At 34.4% G+C, this 15,165-nt stretch overlaps 2 protein-coding genes across 2 annotated transcripts in view; both read left to right on the top strand.

The window, feature by feature from the left end:
* The first annotated feature begins 138 nt into the window (after positions 1–138).
* Positions 139–3,928, top strand: srgn (serglycin). The gene is made up of 3 exons (XM_056470794.1): positions 139–275; positions 1,454–1,601; positions 3,024–3,928. Exons 1-3 carry the CDS (start codon positions 209–211, stop codon positions 3,283–3,285), a joined length of 477 nt encoding a protein of 158 aa, XP_056326769.1. The 5' UTR covers positions 139–208; the 3' UTR covers positions 3,286–3,928.
* Positions 3,929–6,096: 2,168 nt separating this feature from the next.
* The window catches only part of vps26a (VPS26, retromer complex component A), a 17,101-nt gene continuing 8,032 nt past the window's right edge, over positions 6,097–15,165 (top strand). Inside the window, exons 1-6 of the mRNA XM_056470789.1 lie at positions 6,097–6,206; positions 7,875–8,024; positions 8,113–8,188; positions 8,539–8,695; positions 14,845–15,009; positions 15,133–15,165. The exon at positions 15,133–15,165 is cut by the window's right edge and continues 74 nt beyond it. Coding sequence (XP_056326764.1) covers positions 6,204–6,206; positions 7,875–8,024; positions 8,113–8,188; positions 8,539–8,695; positions 14,845–15,009; positions 15,133–15,165 — 584 coding nt within the window. The 5' untranslated portion in view covers positions 6,097–6,203. The remainder of the gene's footprint in view (positions 6,207–7,874; positions 8,025–8,112; positions 8,189–8,538; positions 8,696–14,844; positions 15,010–15,132) is intronic.

Here is a 15,165-nt window from a genome sequence, read left to right on the forward strand (position 1 = left end):
GGTTCGTGTGTATTAGTAATAGTGTTTTTAAGATGGAGAGTTGAGAAAGCTTTGCCAAAGCGAGCGGCTGTATAGGCTGATTTCAGGAAACAATGACGCACGCAGGGGCAGGCTCTTCAACACACTATTGAACTGGCAGAAAAACTCTTGTCTCAAGTTCATCTGAAGACATTTTCATTCGCATCTTCTGCTTGACGGGAACAATAGGATGAGGTTTTACCACATAATAACTTTGGCACTGGCGATAATATGCCTTTCTGGACACAGTGGACTTGGTGAGTTCGCAATTTAGACAATTCAAGTTGAAACAACTGCTGTTAAAAGTCGAAATAGTCTGTAGGGGAGGTGTTTCTGGAGTTTAGAAACTGCGTGTCTTCATCAAAAAAGGTCTAATAAATTAGTAACTTGGTAGATACATTTAATAATAGCCTATATAATAATATAATAACAATATTACTTGTCAAGCTCACGTAATTTCGGACTTCTAAATGATCAATCGACGTAGAGAATGTTTTTCTGAATCTTTGTTATTTAAACAATTTAGGCTACGTATGCTATTATTTGTGTTAATGTCAAATGAAAAAAGCTATTCTGAATTGTTGATTTTATTTCATTTTATTAATAACTTAAAAATAATGCGTATTCAATGCGTATATTATTATATTAATACCCTATTATATATTTAACGGACCTAAAGAATTTTAGGTTCTTCTGATTCTCTTTAATGATTTAGGTTACCTAATGTTTACAAATTAGTTTTTAGCTCTTTTAATGATGGAAAATTTGAGGAAATAATAAATACATGAACTGCACTTAGTAGCTTACTGACGGTGAGATAATATTTCAACGGGTCTCGCTATGTTTTATGATTCATTCAAAAGAGTCGACTTGTTTGAATCATTACTTCACATATCGGAACTAACGCGCCCCGTAAGGTTTTGATTCAGTAAAAAGAACCGATTCTTCAAAGTCATTAGCTCAGTAATCGGTTTTCATTATCTTTTGAGCTGTAAATTAAGTAGGCCTACTTTGTCTTTGTTTTATAGTGACATTATGCCATATAGTACCACATAATCAGGTAATATATAGGCAAATAAACAAAATACAAAAGATACAAAGTGATTTTTTTGACATTGTCAAGAAAGCATTTTATTAAAATACAGTGTAAAACTTTATACTCGGAATTTCACGTGTGATTTATTATTGATTGCTGTTTCTTTACAATTTTTTTGTAAAATTTATGTGAATTTGCATTAATTTTGATGTTCAAACTCTATTTATTTTATTAAATAAATCAAAGTAGTGTTTTATATGCTTAAAATACAGATATGTTGTAAATGCAATATGTGTTTTAATTAATGACAGAAACACACAGAATACAGAAAATATTTAGCCAGTTCATCATTAAGAATTAAACCTCTCATCTGTGACTCTGTTTTACCCCTGATCACAGGAGCTCCAGCAGCTTCAACCAAAGGCAACTATATGTGGGTGGAATGCAAACCGGATGGTAAGAATGCAAACTGTCTCACAAAGAAGGGCCCCTTGATCCCCCTGGATGGGCAACTTACCCGACTTCCACCATCTGCCGCAAAAGACATGTAAGTGTCTCTTTATTCACACCCAATTATATCGTGAAGTCAATTTGAATATGTTACTTCATATCTGTATAAAGAAATACAAGAGAATCAAAAACAAAATAAGTGAGTAACTTTTTTGGACATGTAAGATGTTGTAACAGGATGCGTGACTGTAGAATGAATAGGAGTATGGAATTGTGGTACTAAATTATGCAACCAAAATACTTTCGAAATTTGAAAGGTGGATTTTTTTTGCTTATGATCACCCTCAGGACAGTGTGATTTAGTCAATTAAGTGACAAGTTGTAATTATTTTAATAAAAGCAATTAAACAAAAGTAGGTATATGTACACGTATAGGAAGTATTGCCCACTTCCTTGAACATGACCACACTGAAACTGTGGTTAGGTATGCAATTAAACGTTTTCTTTCTCAGAATGACTTTTTCCAAAACATGCTGAAGTTGTTTAAAGTTGGGAGATTTCCAGACTGACATATGAAGTGACGTTTTGAATGTGGTGCTTTACCACATGACTTGAATCTCTTATTATTTTCCTGCAAGGTTTTATTTCTCCTGAAAATAGTTTAGAATTTTCCTTTCACAAGATGTTAGAAATGCATATATATATATATATATAAACAGTGTTAAATAAGTTGTTTTAGTTTTCAATATTACAATTGTTCTATATTATATAACTATATTAAAGCTCTCAAAAGCTTTCTGTAGCAGCTTATTAAATAATATGAAACTGATATCCTATCGATATCACTGTAATATCAGTCATTCTTTAAAATAAATCAGATTTTCTCTCAAGATTGTATGTTTTTCAGCTCAGCTTTTCTCATGCTGAATCACTTCCTTCCTCAAATCATCATCATCATATTGACATCAAAACTTTATCTCCTCAAATTATTCATGATTTTCATAATAGCCCGAGAACATCAAATCTCACAGATTAACAGTACACTCAGAAAAATTACGTTTGCTTCTTGTTCAAACTACTTATTTAATATGAGTTGAACCAACACACTTCTTAAGTGTTTTGGGGGGACAGCTTTATTCTTTTATGTTCAATCCACCTAAATATGTAAAAACTATTGAGTTACTTAATCAATTTGTGTTGGGGCAACATAAAAGAATCATGTGGAACCCAGCATTTTTACAGTGTACTAAATAAATATAGTTTTTTTCAGGTAATTAATGTTCCTGTTATTTCCTCACACACAGCTAAATTGTTTTCTCAAAGCGTACCAGAAATCAAAAATCAAAAAGTAACCCATGTGCTTATCGCAAGAAATATGCCGTTTTGGACGTAGCACTCTGCAAGTGGGAGTACAGTGGGATTATTGAGAAACCGGCCCCATACCTTCATAACAAAACAGCAGGAAGGGCTGAGAGGATGTCGGAGCTCCTGAATGACTCTGTGCTTTTGTTTTCACCAGAGTTGCAGTTAGTGCCGAGGAAGCCACTCCTGATATGGAGGATCTGTCAGGAGACGGCTCGGGTGACTCGGACAACTTTCCTGTTTTAGCCAGCAAGAAGCAGCCATGGAGGAGAGACGCTCCGGAGCAGGACATCGTCAAGAATGAAGAGGAAGGATCGACAACATTCAGTGGAGACATCGATTACTCCGAATACGTCTCGACTCAGAAAGTAAATTGGCTTTCTGAAGAGGATTTGAAAGAGGAGAACATTATTGCGTAAAAAGCAGAGCTGCTTGGCATCTCATGGGAATTTTTCTGGTTTTCGTTTCTTTGTACAATGTGAAAGATGCAGGATACTGCTTTTATTTTAGTCACAGATATAATTAATATATTTTCAGACTGTGACACGCTCTGCAAAAGTCAATTGTATTCCAGTTTGCATTCTAAAGATCTATTTGATTTGCTCTTTAACTTTTCTATTATTATTTTATTTGCTCTTAAAGGGATAGTTCACCCAAAAATGAAAACGACCTCATCATTTATTCTCCTCACGTGATTTTAAACCTTTTTTTTCTTCTGTTGAACACAAAAGAAGATATTTTGAAGTATGCTGTTGCTGGGGAAAAATACTATGGAAGTCAATGAGTGCAAGCTATCAGCATTCTTCAGAATATCTTCTTTTGTGTTTAACAGATGAACAAAACTTAAATCAACAAGGGTGAGTAAATGATGGCAGATTTTTTTACTTTTGGGTGAACTATCCCTTTAACGTGTGTCCCAAGATCTATTTGAATTCATTTGGATTGGAAATATTACTTAATTCAACAAAGGCAATTGTATGAACAGCAAGTAAATGTTGTACATTGTTTGTGCAGATATTGTATTTGTATAATATACCAAATATTCCAAAGAAACATATACATTTTAAGAAATGATATAAAGCTTTTGTCTCTTATTTCAACCCATCGAAAGGAGGAATGAACTGAATTCAACGAGTGTCATGCATATGAGATGAGGTCAGCCATTCAGCGCTTCCTGTTTTACCAGAAGTGTATTATCACACTTCGGCTGACTATATCTGCTGTGTTTCCGGCCCATCATCTCATGACCTGTTTCTCAGCGTTTAGAATAGACAACATTGAAAGCTTAAAAGACTAACAGAAAATCCTAACTAGACAATCATTTCCAAAAGATGCAAATGTGCAAAATGTATGCAGTGCAGTGGAGGTGACACACAATGCCTTCGGAAAATGTTTGCACCCACATTTTGTTCCTGTTGCACCTCCACAGTTCGATACATTGAAATGTTTTTCTTTCTGTATATTCAACATTGAAACAAGTCAATGTAACTTGGAATTGTATTTCGAACATATTAATGGATTGATTCATTTGTCATTTAGGCTACTGTATTTAAGCATTTACATTTACACTGAGCTACTTTTAGGGAGCAAATGCGTTATGTAAGATTTCTGCATGTGGTTTCTAGTAAACTCCAGATGTGACTTTATCAAGAGTGGTAGATGCTTTTGGAAAGACCTAAAAGAGATTAATATCACCAGTTTCTTCAATTTCAGCCAACAAGCTCTGATTCTAAAGCTTGATATCAAGAGAAGTTTGTGTTGTGCAACCTTTCAATTGTTGTGTAACTGACTTTAAAGCGAGCACTCTTCAAAGCTCTCATAGTTAAAATTATTAAAGCAATCATGAATATGCAAAAACATTCACTGTTAAGAAATGTATATTCTTTTTAAAAATATAATTTGTGATATAATAAATAATATTTGTTTCTTAGTTTAGTTTCTTACACTCAAAAAAAAAAAAGATTTGGTTGCTTGTTCAAATTACTTATTTAAAATGAGCTGAAACAGCAGTTCTCGAGATTTTTTTGGAGGAAACTTCATTTTCCTTCATCATGTTTTATTCTGAGTCCACTTAATCGTTAATAGTTAAATTAATCAATTTGTAATGTGATTTGTGTCTTTAAAATGAGCTGAAACAACACAATTCTAGAGATTTTTGTGGAGACAACTTAATTGTTATAAGTTCTGTCCACTTAATCATTAATAGTTAAATGAATCAGTTTGTAATGTGATTTGTGGGCTGCACGGTAGCTCAGTGGTTAGCACTCTCACCTCACGTCAAGAAAGTCACTGGTTCGAGTCCCAGCTGGACCAGTTGGCACTTTTGTGTGGAGTTTGCATGTTCTCCTTGTGTTCGTGTGGGTTTCCTCCAAGTGCTACAGTTTCCCCCACAGTCCAAAGACATATGTTAATTGGATGAACTATATTGGCTGTAGTGTGTGAGTGTTTGTGGAGGTTTCTCAGTACTGGGTTGCGTAACATATGCCGAAATAGTTGGCGATTCATTCCACTTTGGCAACCTCTGAAACAGAGACTAAGCGAAAGGAAAATGTATGAATGAATGAATTAATTAATTAACAATGTGATTTGTGTTTACTTCGATTCAACATAAATTGTGCGGAACATTGGATTTTTTTTACCTTGTAGAGTAGGTCCAAACACAGATAATAGCTTGATTTTTAAAATGACCTATATTGATACCCTAACTCTTTTCAAGTCTATAGACAGTTTGTAAATGTTTAACATTTTGTTTGCATTAATTATTATTATTATAGTTTTTCATTATTATAATTTTGGTAGTTCATTCCGCTGTGGCGACCCCTGATTAATAAAAAATAAAATAATAAAAAGCCAAAAAGAAAATGAATGAATGAATGAATGAATTTTAAAATTTTCCATTTTTTGGATGAACATCTCTTTATCTAAACAGAACTGAGTCTGTAGTTACAGAAGAAGTAGCATAAGTATTTATAATAATACTAATAATAATAAAAATAAAAGTAGGAAAAAGCATTATTTTAAAATATACTGTATGCTTATAGCGTGCATAAATTTGTCAAGTACTAAATATATTTAGAATTATGTAAATAAATTAGTTATATATATTTTAAAAAATCGTAACTTCATACAGCATGGGGTTTAAGTATATAAAAAGAGTTCAAACTTTTATTTTGAAATTCGCTGGAATCGTTCTCTTGCTGGTTGGGCGCTCGCTCACGGTGTGTGTTGTTCCTGTGTGGATCCAGAGTGAGTCCGCGAGCGCACAGAGGAACGGACAGGGATCCAGCAGAAGCTGCACTGAGGAGGACCGTGTTCAAGCTAAAGCTACAGAGCTGAAATGGTGAGCCCAATTCAGACGCTTTTAATGGCTGCATCTGCGCATTTCTGACACGATTTGCTTTATTCCCTTTTAAATAACACCCCCAAATCTGGCCAACATGTTTGTGGTTTATTCGGGCTAAAAGTAGGCCGTGGAAGTCGTGAAGGATTGGGTGTGGAGGTGCTCATTATCAGCCTGCGATAAAACACTGATATAAACACTGTTCACGGACTCTCGTGGACTTACAGAAGGAATTTGTTTATTTTAGTGGGTTGTTTGGTAAACTTACATCAACGCAAACCCTTCAGGACATTTAATTACAGATGTAGAGCTAAAGGTTGAGTCTAAATTGGATGCCCAGTTTATTTCGTTTCCACTAAATTGGAGTTGTTTGGAAGTCGCGTGTTATTCGGAAATTTGTTTCTGGATTTCTTCCTCTATCCGTGTGGATATTGAGCAATGCAGTGCACATGACTCTTAAAATGTTTTTTTTCGCACTGCGTCAGCATTTGATGGCATTCGGGAGTGTTTTCTAGGCACTCTATAAGTTAGATGTTGTATTTGTTTTTGTAATAAGACAATACAAATGAACTATGGAAACGAATTGTTTGTAAAGTCTAGTGTAATGTTTTAATATTACAGCTATCTTCAGTTCCTTTATTCTAAACGAGGTATGTCGCCCCACTATGTCAAATCGTGCATGAGGTGATGTTAGTTAAACTGAAGTCTGCTTATTATCATACTACTGTTAATGAGTTTCTTCTACATAAGAAGATGCTGCATCATGCTGTAACTTTTCAGTAAAATAACTATTTTTGGACTGCCCTTTTTAATGATATAAGACATTTGTATATGTATAATCTTCTGAAGTTGTAGCCAGAAACACTGATAATATAAAATATAAAGCATATTGTTTTGTTCTTAACCATTTGATCCTTTAGGAATGCTTTGTATTTGTGGTATGTTGTTAAATGTTTGTGTCTGACATGTAATAACCAATGTAGTCGGGCTCAGAATAAACAAAAATAATAACGCTACACATCAGAAACATCACGTAAAAAAGGTTCAAATGCATGAAACTAAAAAGCCTTTTCATTATCAGCACTGTTATAATTACATTTGGGGCATCAAAGAAGTTTAATAAATTGCTTCAGGAAAAAAATTAAATAAAGTGTATAAAGTATGTAAAACATAGTAAAGTTGAAATCAAATAAGTGAAATGCTTATAGAGATTTTGCTGTAAGTGATTTTGTTTCCTTTAAAAAAAGTCATTGACCTTGTAATTTTTAATCAAAATGCCATAACTGGATAAAGTATGTAAATTATAGTAAAGTTGGCATTAAATAAATAAAATGCTTATAAGAGAATTTGCTGTAAATTATTTGTTTTCTTGGACAAAAAGGACATAGACCTTGTAATTTTTAATTAAAATGTCACATGATGATGAAATGACTAATGTCTGACGATCCTACATTTTCTTCTTCTAATGAATCATTTTTAATTGGATGAACATCACACTAGGATAAAACAGATCTGTCACTAATTTAATTTCACTGTGACTATAATAATAATAATACCAACAACATGGCGTAAATAATATATGTGAAATGCAATACCGAGCAATAAAACTGAACACGTAAACTTGGCAAATAGCAAAAATGCAATGAAATTATGTAATTACTGTTTCAGAGTTTCCTTGGAGGTCTGTTTGGTCCTGTGTGTGAAATCGATGTCATTCTGAACGATGCCGAGAGCCGAAAAACAGCAGAGCTGAAGAGCGAGGAAGGGAAATTGGAGAAGCATTATCTGTTTTATGATGGAGAATCAGTTTCAGGAAAGGTGAGTGAGCAGGCATTAGTTGTTGGAGTAACAGCTTTAAGTGCTCTAAAATAAAAGACCGTTGCCTTGTGCCTTCTGTCACCCCAAGGTAAATATCAATGTGAAGCAAACCAGCAAAAGGCTTGAACATCAGGGAATCCGCATCGAGTTTGTAGGACAAATCGGTAAGTTATCTCTATTGAGTTTTTCACTTTAATAAGGCGTTCATGCAGTAAAGCGGCTTCAGTATGGTTGTTCTAGTATGCAAAGAGCTTAGGAGAGCATGTGGTTGTCACATGGAAAGCTAGACTCCTCCACACATATTCTGACTGAGCCAATCTGTTATGGCCGAATAGTTGAACACATTGTTAAGGTCAACATTTATTGTTCCTTCTAACTTTTGGCTATCATTGGTAATTCTGATAGTCTGAGCAGTCTCTAGATTGCTGTTTGCCATGCAGTGTACAAAAAGAGCACAATGTTTTGTTTTTTGTTCAGTCCCTACATAATAGCTTGTCATTTGTTTCTCGTGCAGAGCTTTTCAGCGATAAAAGCAATACTCATGAGTTTGTCAACCTTGTGAAGGAGCTCGCTCTGCCTGGGGAGCTGACACAAAACCGCAGCTATGACTTCGAGTTCATGCAGGTGGAAAAGCCGTATGAGTCTTATGTTGGAGCAAATGTCAGACTGAGGTTGGTCAACACTTTGTGAATTTTTGCTTGCTTGCTTGCTTGCTTGTAGTTTCATTACTTGGGGAAATATTTTTCCATTCCAGTGCACTACTTTACCATTGTTTTTCCAGTGTAAACATGCGATTGGAAGACATCCATGCCTGTTAAGCTTGTGTATTGTGAAGCGCATCTTTTTTAGACGATGTGTCAAGTTAAAAGTTCAACTTCTACATGCAGCACTACTCATCAGTGTCAGACCAAGAAGAACTTGGAGGCCGGGCAAGCATTATAAGTTACAGGCAGAGGTGGAAAGTAACGAATTATATTTACTCGCGTTACTGTACTAAAAATCTGTTTAAAATCTGTAATTTTACTTAAGTATGATTTGCCAAAAGTATTGTACTTTGTTCTATTTTAAATCATATCTGTTACTGAGTAAAAAAATAAACAGGCCTATATAAATAATGCAACAAAAAAATTGCACCAGGAAACCACGTCACTGCAGCACAGAGTGAGATAAATCTGCGGTAAACTAGTCTATTTACTGTTGGATGTATCGCCGGAGTTTAGAAAGTTTATCAGCAAAATGCCTGCCAACCCCAGCAATGACAAGGCAAGCTTCTGTATATGGCTCATTATTAATTTAGCCATGCCTGTGCTCTTATAGGTGTAATATGGAACTTTGTGACGCAGAAAATAAATAACACGTGGAAAGTTTCGAATGCTAATTATAAACACATCTCCAAACTGTTGCTTAATTAATTCATGTAGGCCTAATGTTTGAACTTGTTAGACTAAATCTCGTCACACACATGGGCACTGCAATCAGTGTAGCCTGAAATGATTGTAAACTGCTCACAAATTTGGAAAAACTAACGCTAAAGTCTGATCATCTTCCGTAGAAATGATCACACGCTTGCATGTTTCCTAGTCTTAGTAGCGCATATCCCACATAGTGTGCATTGTATGTGTGTATATGTGTATGTGTGGTTGCCATGACAGCTTAAAGGGATAGTTCACCCTAAATTGACACTTTTGTCACTTAATAATTAATTTTTGCTCTCCCTTGCTTGTATTGACATGTTTGATTCTTTTTCTTATGTTGAACACAAAAAGATATTTGCAAGAATGCTGGAAAGCTGTATCCATTGACTTCTATTCACCTCATTCTCCGCATACGAGTGGGCGCAGCTATTTGAATCATTTTGGCTCGAAACTTCCGGTCTCATTCACTTCCATTCATTTTTAGACGTTAAAAACAGCTTGTTTTGCTGCTTGGTGTTGCAAACTGATATTTTCTTATTATATTATTCTACTTTGTCTGTATTGTAATGCAAACACTTGTTTATAGATTAAGTAGTGTGACCGTTTTTTGCCGTTTATTATTCATAATCATTTCTCCCATAGGCAACTGAATCGGAAGTTCTAAAACAATCGCAAAAACACGCGCACTTCCGCGTTGAAGAATGAGGTCAATAGTAACGTTATTTGTTTTTTTGTTCTATAAAAGTCATATACATAAATATATTAGGAAAGATTTTTATCACTAAAACAACACAGGCGAAACAGTATGTTGTGATGAGGCAACAGTGGCTTGCGCGTGTTGTCTGAAACACTTCACTGCACTTGATCTGCGTGTAAAGATCATTACATTACTATGCGGAAATAAAGCAGCACACACATGATATAATCCAGACCGCGATGGATGCGGGGAGACTTTTTCCCCATCGCACGCGCAATAAGAGCTGAAGCAGTGTATAGCGCAGAAGCAAGGCGCAGGTGTTTGCCTTTCACACTGGCTGCATCAGCAGCGCGCTCCTGATCGTCGACTTTTGCACAGATAAATCTATCTCTGTCTGTTTTAGTTAAGTATCTATCTTTCTATTTTCCTTTTCATCTGTACCAGGACCCGCGGTAACTTTACCCCATGCTGTTTCCTTAATCTGCAAGTCTTTATTTTACAGATTATATATATCATAAACAACTGTAGCATTCTCAAGCTTTACGAGAAGTGCCATTCACGTCTTTTCAGGTGCACTCAGAGGACAATCGCCTGTTATATCATGTCATTTTGTTTTTGCTTGCATGATGTAGGCCTATAATAATATTTATACAATACAGTTATAATGATATTTATACATGATCAAACTAGTGTGCAACTTAAGCAAAACCGATACTAAAACTGTTTGAAATTTAAAATTTTTTTTTTTTTATAGTTTATGTTCATCTGATTGACGATATAAAAATTAATAAGATAAGTGGATCTTATCAATGCATTTATTGGGTAAAATGAAATTGCTACCCTGTACTGTATATAAAGTCATATGCCAAGCGCTATATATATATATATATATATATATATATATATATATATATATATATATATATATATATATATATATATATATATATATATATATATATATATATATATATATATATATATAATTTATTTTTTATTATCATTATTTTTTTTATATTTAAAATAAAATGTCAAATAATCAGATCTCTGTGTGGAGCACTGGCTGTTGTCAGACTCCTTATTCAAACAAAAATCTCTCAGAATAATTACAATTAATAGCAAAATGTATTTGAAAACATATACTTTTGAAAATTGAGTCATACGTCTGTGGTTATTTTGGTTAAAGTTACCAAAAAGTAATAAAAAAGTAGTGTAATGCATTTCTGAGATATTAATATTATAATGTAGCTAATTACAAAAAAAGACAGTAACTAGTAATATGTAATGTATTACATTGTGGAAGTAACTTGCCCAACTGTGTTCGTAACATTGCTAATGTTTGTTAGCACCAGAATTAGATAATAACAGGGACTTGGAGCAAAATTGTCTATGCACAATTTAGCTAACATATCAGATGTTGCATTAGAATTTTTATATAAATTGTTAAATTTGATCTGTAAAATAAAAAAAGTGTGCAAAATATTTTAAACAATTATATAATTTTTTTTGTTATTGGTCTTTAATTTTTAAAGTTCAAATAAAAACAACTAAGTTTTTATTCAAATAAAAACAACTAAGTTTTTATTCAAATAAAAACAACTAATTGGAGATTTATATCCTTTTGTCACTTTTGAGGAATGCACTCATGAGTAAATTTTTACTTTTACTTGACTAGATTTATAGACCTGTAACTTTAACTTAAGTAAAATGTTTTGAAAGTAACCGTACTTTTACTTAAGTAGAAGATTTTATTACTCTTTCCACCTCTGGTTACAGACAGTCATTGGCTGTGTCCAGATAGCATCATGCTCTGTGCTGCGATTTCTTTTTTAAATCATTGCAGAGGTGCTGCGGCTTGCGATTTTAGATGCAAAGAAACATTTTGTGTGAAAGAACCCCTAATTTGGTCAAATACTCTGACAGACGCAGAAAAATAAGAAAATGTATTTATCCGTTTACGTAAAAAAAATGGGTAAACCTGTAAATTAGTAAAAGTTTAGTAAATTAGTAAAAAAAGTAAACCTGTAAAAGTTTAACCATTTGAATTTTTTGAGAATAAGTAAGTCCACACTACATCTATAACTATAAAGACAGAGAAATTATATTGTGGGAATAATTTAACATTAAAGGGAAAATTCATCTAAAAATCTTATTCATTCTCACTCTCAAGTGGTTCCAAATTAAATCTTCGTTTCTGTTGAATACAAAAGCAGGTAACCATTGACTCCCATTGTTGGAAAAACAAGCGGAAGTCAGTGGTTTCAAAATAGCTTTTTTGTGTTTTCAAGAAAAGAAATAAACTGAAACAGGTTTGTGGCAAGTGAAGGGTGAGTAAATGATTATGGAATTTTTCATTTTTGGGTGAACTGTTCATTTTAAGGCTTGGTCCACAGTGTATTTTTAAGGCTTGGTTGTGTTAATAAGATGCAAAGCAATGTGTGCTCATGCTGCACTTGTAGAAAATTACATTATTTTTTCATATATCTTACTTTAATTATATACAGCTCTTCAGCTAACATAAAAACGACTGTCATATTTCCTAGTTCCTCCAAAAGGCCCGTCCTCAAGAGGCTCTGATTGGTCAGCTAACATAATGTGCTCCACATAATGTGCGAATTGGCTTCACGTCACACTTTTGTGCTGTGTAAACACTGTCAGTTAGGGCTGCACGATTCTGGCTAAGATGTGAATCACAATTGTTTTTGCTTAAAATCAAGATCACGATTTTCTCATTATTCTGTAGATCAGAAATAAAGGTTAATATTAGTAGGCTATTATTGTTAATTCTCAAGCATATGGTAAAACAATAATAATAATAGGCCTTTGTGTAGGTCTACTGTTAGTTAAAATGCAAAGTTTTGTTCAGTCATTATAGTGGACTTGAACAGACTTTCAATATGTCCTGTTTGTTAATTCACAGTAAAATGATGACATCAGAATACAACTATTCATAATTATAAAGTTGAATTATTATGTTTGAGACATATGCTTGTCATTGACAGCATTATTAGACCATTTGTTTTCAATATTAAAATGAGACATTTGTCATTATCAGATTCCTTCTTGCATTATATTCAACATTATATAGGCTAGTTGTACTGACACAGTAAACATTTATTTTCATGCACAACACTTTGTGTTAGCTAAGAAAAAATGCTTCAAATGCTTGTCGTAATCGTAACTGTAAAATGCGTTATGATCGTTTAAATGATGTGCACGCCGGTGCCTGTGGAAGCAAGTTCAAGCCAAACAGTGAGAACAGCGTCTACTAGGGTCACAGAATACGATCTTCACTTTCACTTCCCAGTGGGGCTCATGGCTGCCGTCACTCTGAAAAAAACACACACATGCAAATCATTCTTTCAGCGCGGGTCTCAAACGCTCGCTCTGTGCAACAAACTGAACGTTATTTACATCTTTATTACTTGTTATTCACAGCATAAGCAGGTTCTGTTCACTAAAGTTGGTGTGACTGGTGTGCATGCACGCGTTCTCTGTAGTAAACAAACAGCTCATGGTCGCCTCATGTGATTTCGCAGCCACTAATACATCATTACATTTAGACAGAAATGACATTTCTGGGTGAGTTGTACCTTATAAATACAGTATGTGACACTTTTAACACCATTTAAAGGTGTCCATGTTGCTGTGAAGACTTTACGCTTCTCTCCTGACCTTGAAAATATAGTTGGCTGAATTGTAGAAAAGCTCAATTAAGATCGTGTGTAGGGTCGAATCGAGATCGTAATCTTTTTCGATTAATCGTGCAGCCCTACTGTCAGTCAGAGCAGCTGTTAGCAGTGTTTGCTGCCTGAATCAGACAGAAAGATGAAGAGCACACAGCTGAACCTCACGCCTGCTCTCTAAAATAAAATCTGACCAGTATCTTTTTTATATATTCGGGTTATAAGCATGAGTATGTAATATGAAACATTGACATATCTTTTGTGAGTTGGTTATTTGAGATGTAGAACACAGGGAAGCGGCCGCATAGAGAGACACTGCAGCGCTGGTAAAGATTGTGGGTGTTTACAGGAGTTTGACAGATAACTATGAATTTTGAGCTAGATTGTTAACAGTGCCAAACAGCACTTCCCGTTGTTTACATCCTTGTTTAAGTCCTTGCTACAACATAGCAATAACGCTACAAACTGTGCATGTAGTCAATCAATTTTAACAAATAAAAATACTTACACATTGTGGCTCACAATCCACAGCTTCGTCTGTTGGAGGAGTTTTTAGCTGAGTACTGGGAGAGATTCTGGAAGTTCTCCTTTGTCAAATGCTAGAGCTATATCTTTATTACAATTGTCAGGAACATAATTTAAAGTAAGTTGTAAGCAGTTCTCTCTTTGTGTCATGTCCTTTAAAAGCTCAAATACAAAAACAGAACAAGCCCAGTGGAAATAGCAGCATTTTAGCTTTCTCGGTTATAACATTATAGCGCCTCTAGCCACACCCCTTCGCTGCACAAGGTGTGTGCACGTGGTGAATGCACGTAACCAGAAGCCCTTGTGATCTCACTAGCCCGGAAGTATTTTTTTTGTAGTCCCCAAACTTTGTTCGTTGTACTTTACTATGATCGCACTATGACAATCATTATTATTGCTAATACTGTTCTTAATTCATCAAAATTAGTTTTGCCATTAATTTAAATATTAGATACTTTAAAATCATACAAGATCATCTGTTCTTTATGCCTCTGCAGGTATTTTCTTAAAGTTACAATTGTGAGGAGGCTGTCTGATTTGGTAAAGGAGTATGACCTCATTGTCCATCAGCTGGCCACTTACCCTGATGTCAACAACTCCATCAAAATGGAAGTGGGCATTGAAGACTGTCTGCACATAGAGTTTGAATACAATAAGTCCAAGTAAGTGCACTTGAACACTTTTCAGTCCTGCTGCTGAGTAATTCCAAGTATGTATGGATTCAGTGGCTTAACCTCGTTACTCTGATTGGTTTTTGAAATAACAGAAGTTTTCTTGCTTATCAGGTATCATCTCAAAGATGTTATTGTGGGCAAAAT

This window comes from Danio aesculapii, chromosome 13 (genome assembly GCF_903798145.1).
Source record: "Danio aesculapii chromosome 13, fDanAes4.1, whole genome shotgun sequence".
Lineage (NCBI taxonomy): Eukaryota > Metazoa > Chordata > Actinopteri > Cypriniformes > Danionidae > Danio > Danio aesculapii.

Bases quoted from the DNA above. Each gene is read 5' to 3' on its own strand.
- srgn (XM_056470794.1), top strand. From the start codon at position 209: ATGAGGTTTTACCACATAATAACTTTGGCACTGGCGATAATATGCCTT. The intron at 276-1,453 runs GTGAGTTCGCAA...CCCTGATCACAG, and splicing joins TTCTGGACACAGTGGACTTG to GAGCTCCAGCAGCTTCAACC. The intron at 1,602-3,023 runs GTAAGTGTCTCT...TGTTTTCACCAG, and splicing joins CCATCTGCCGCAAAAGACAT to AGTTGCAGTTAGTGCCGAGG.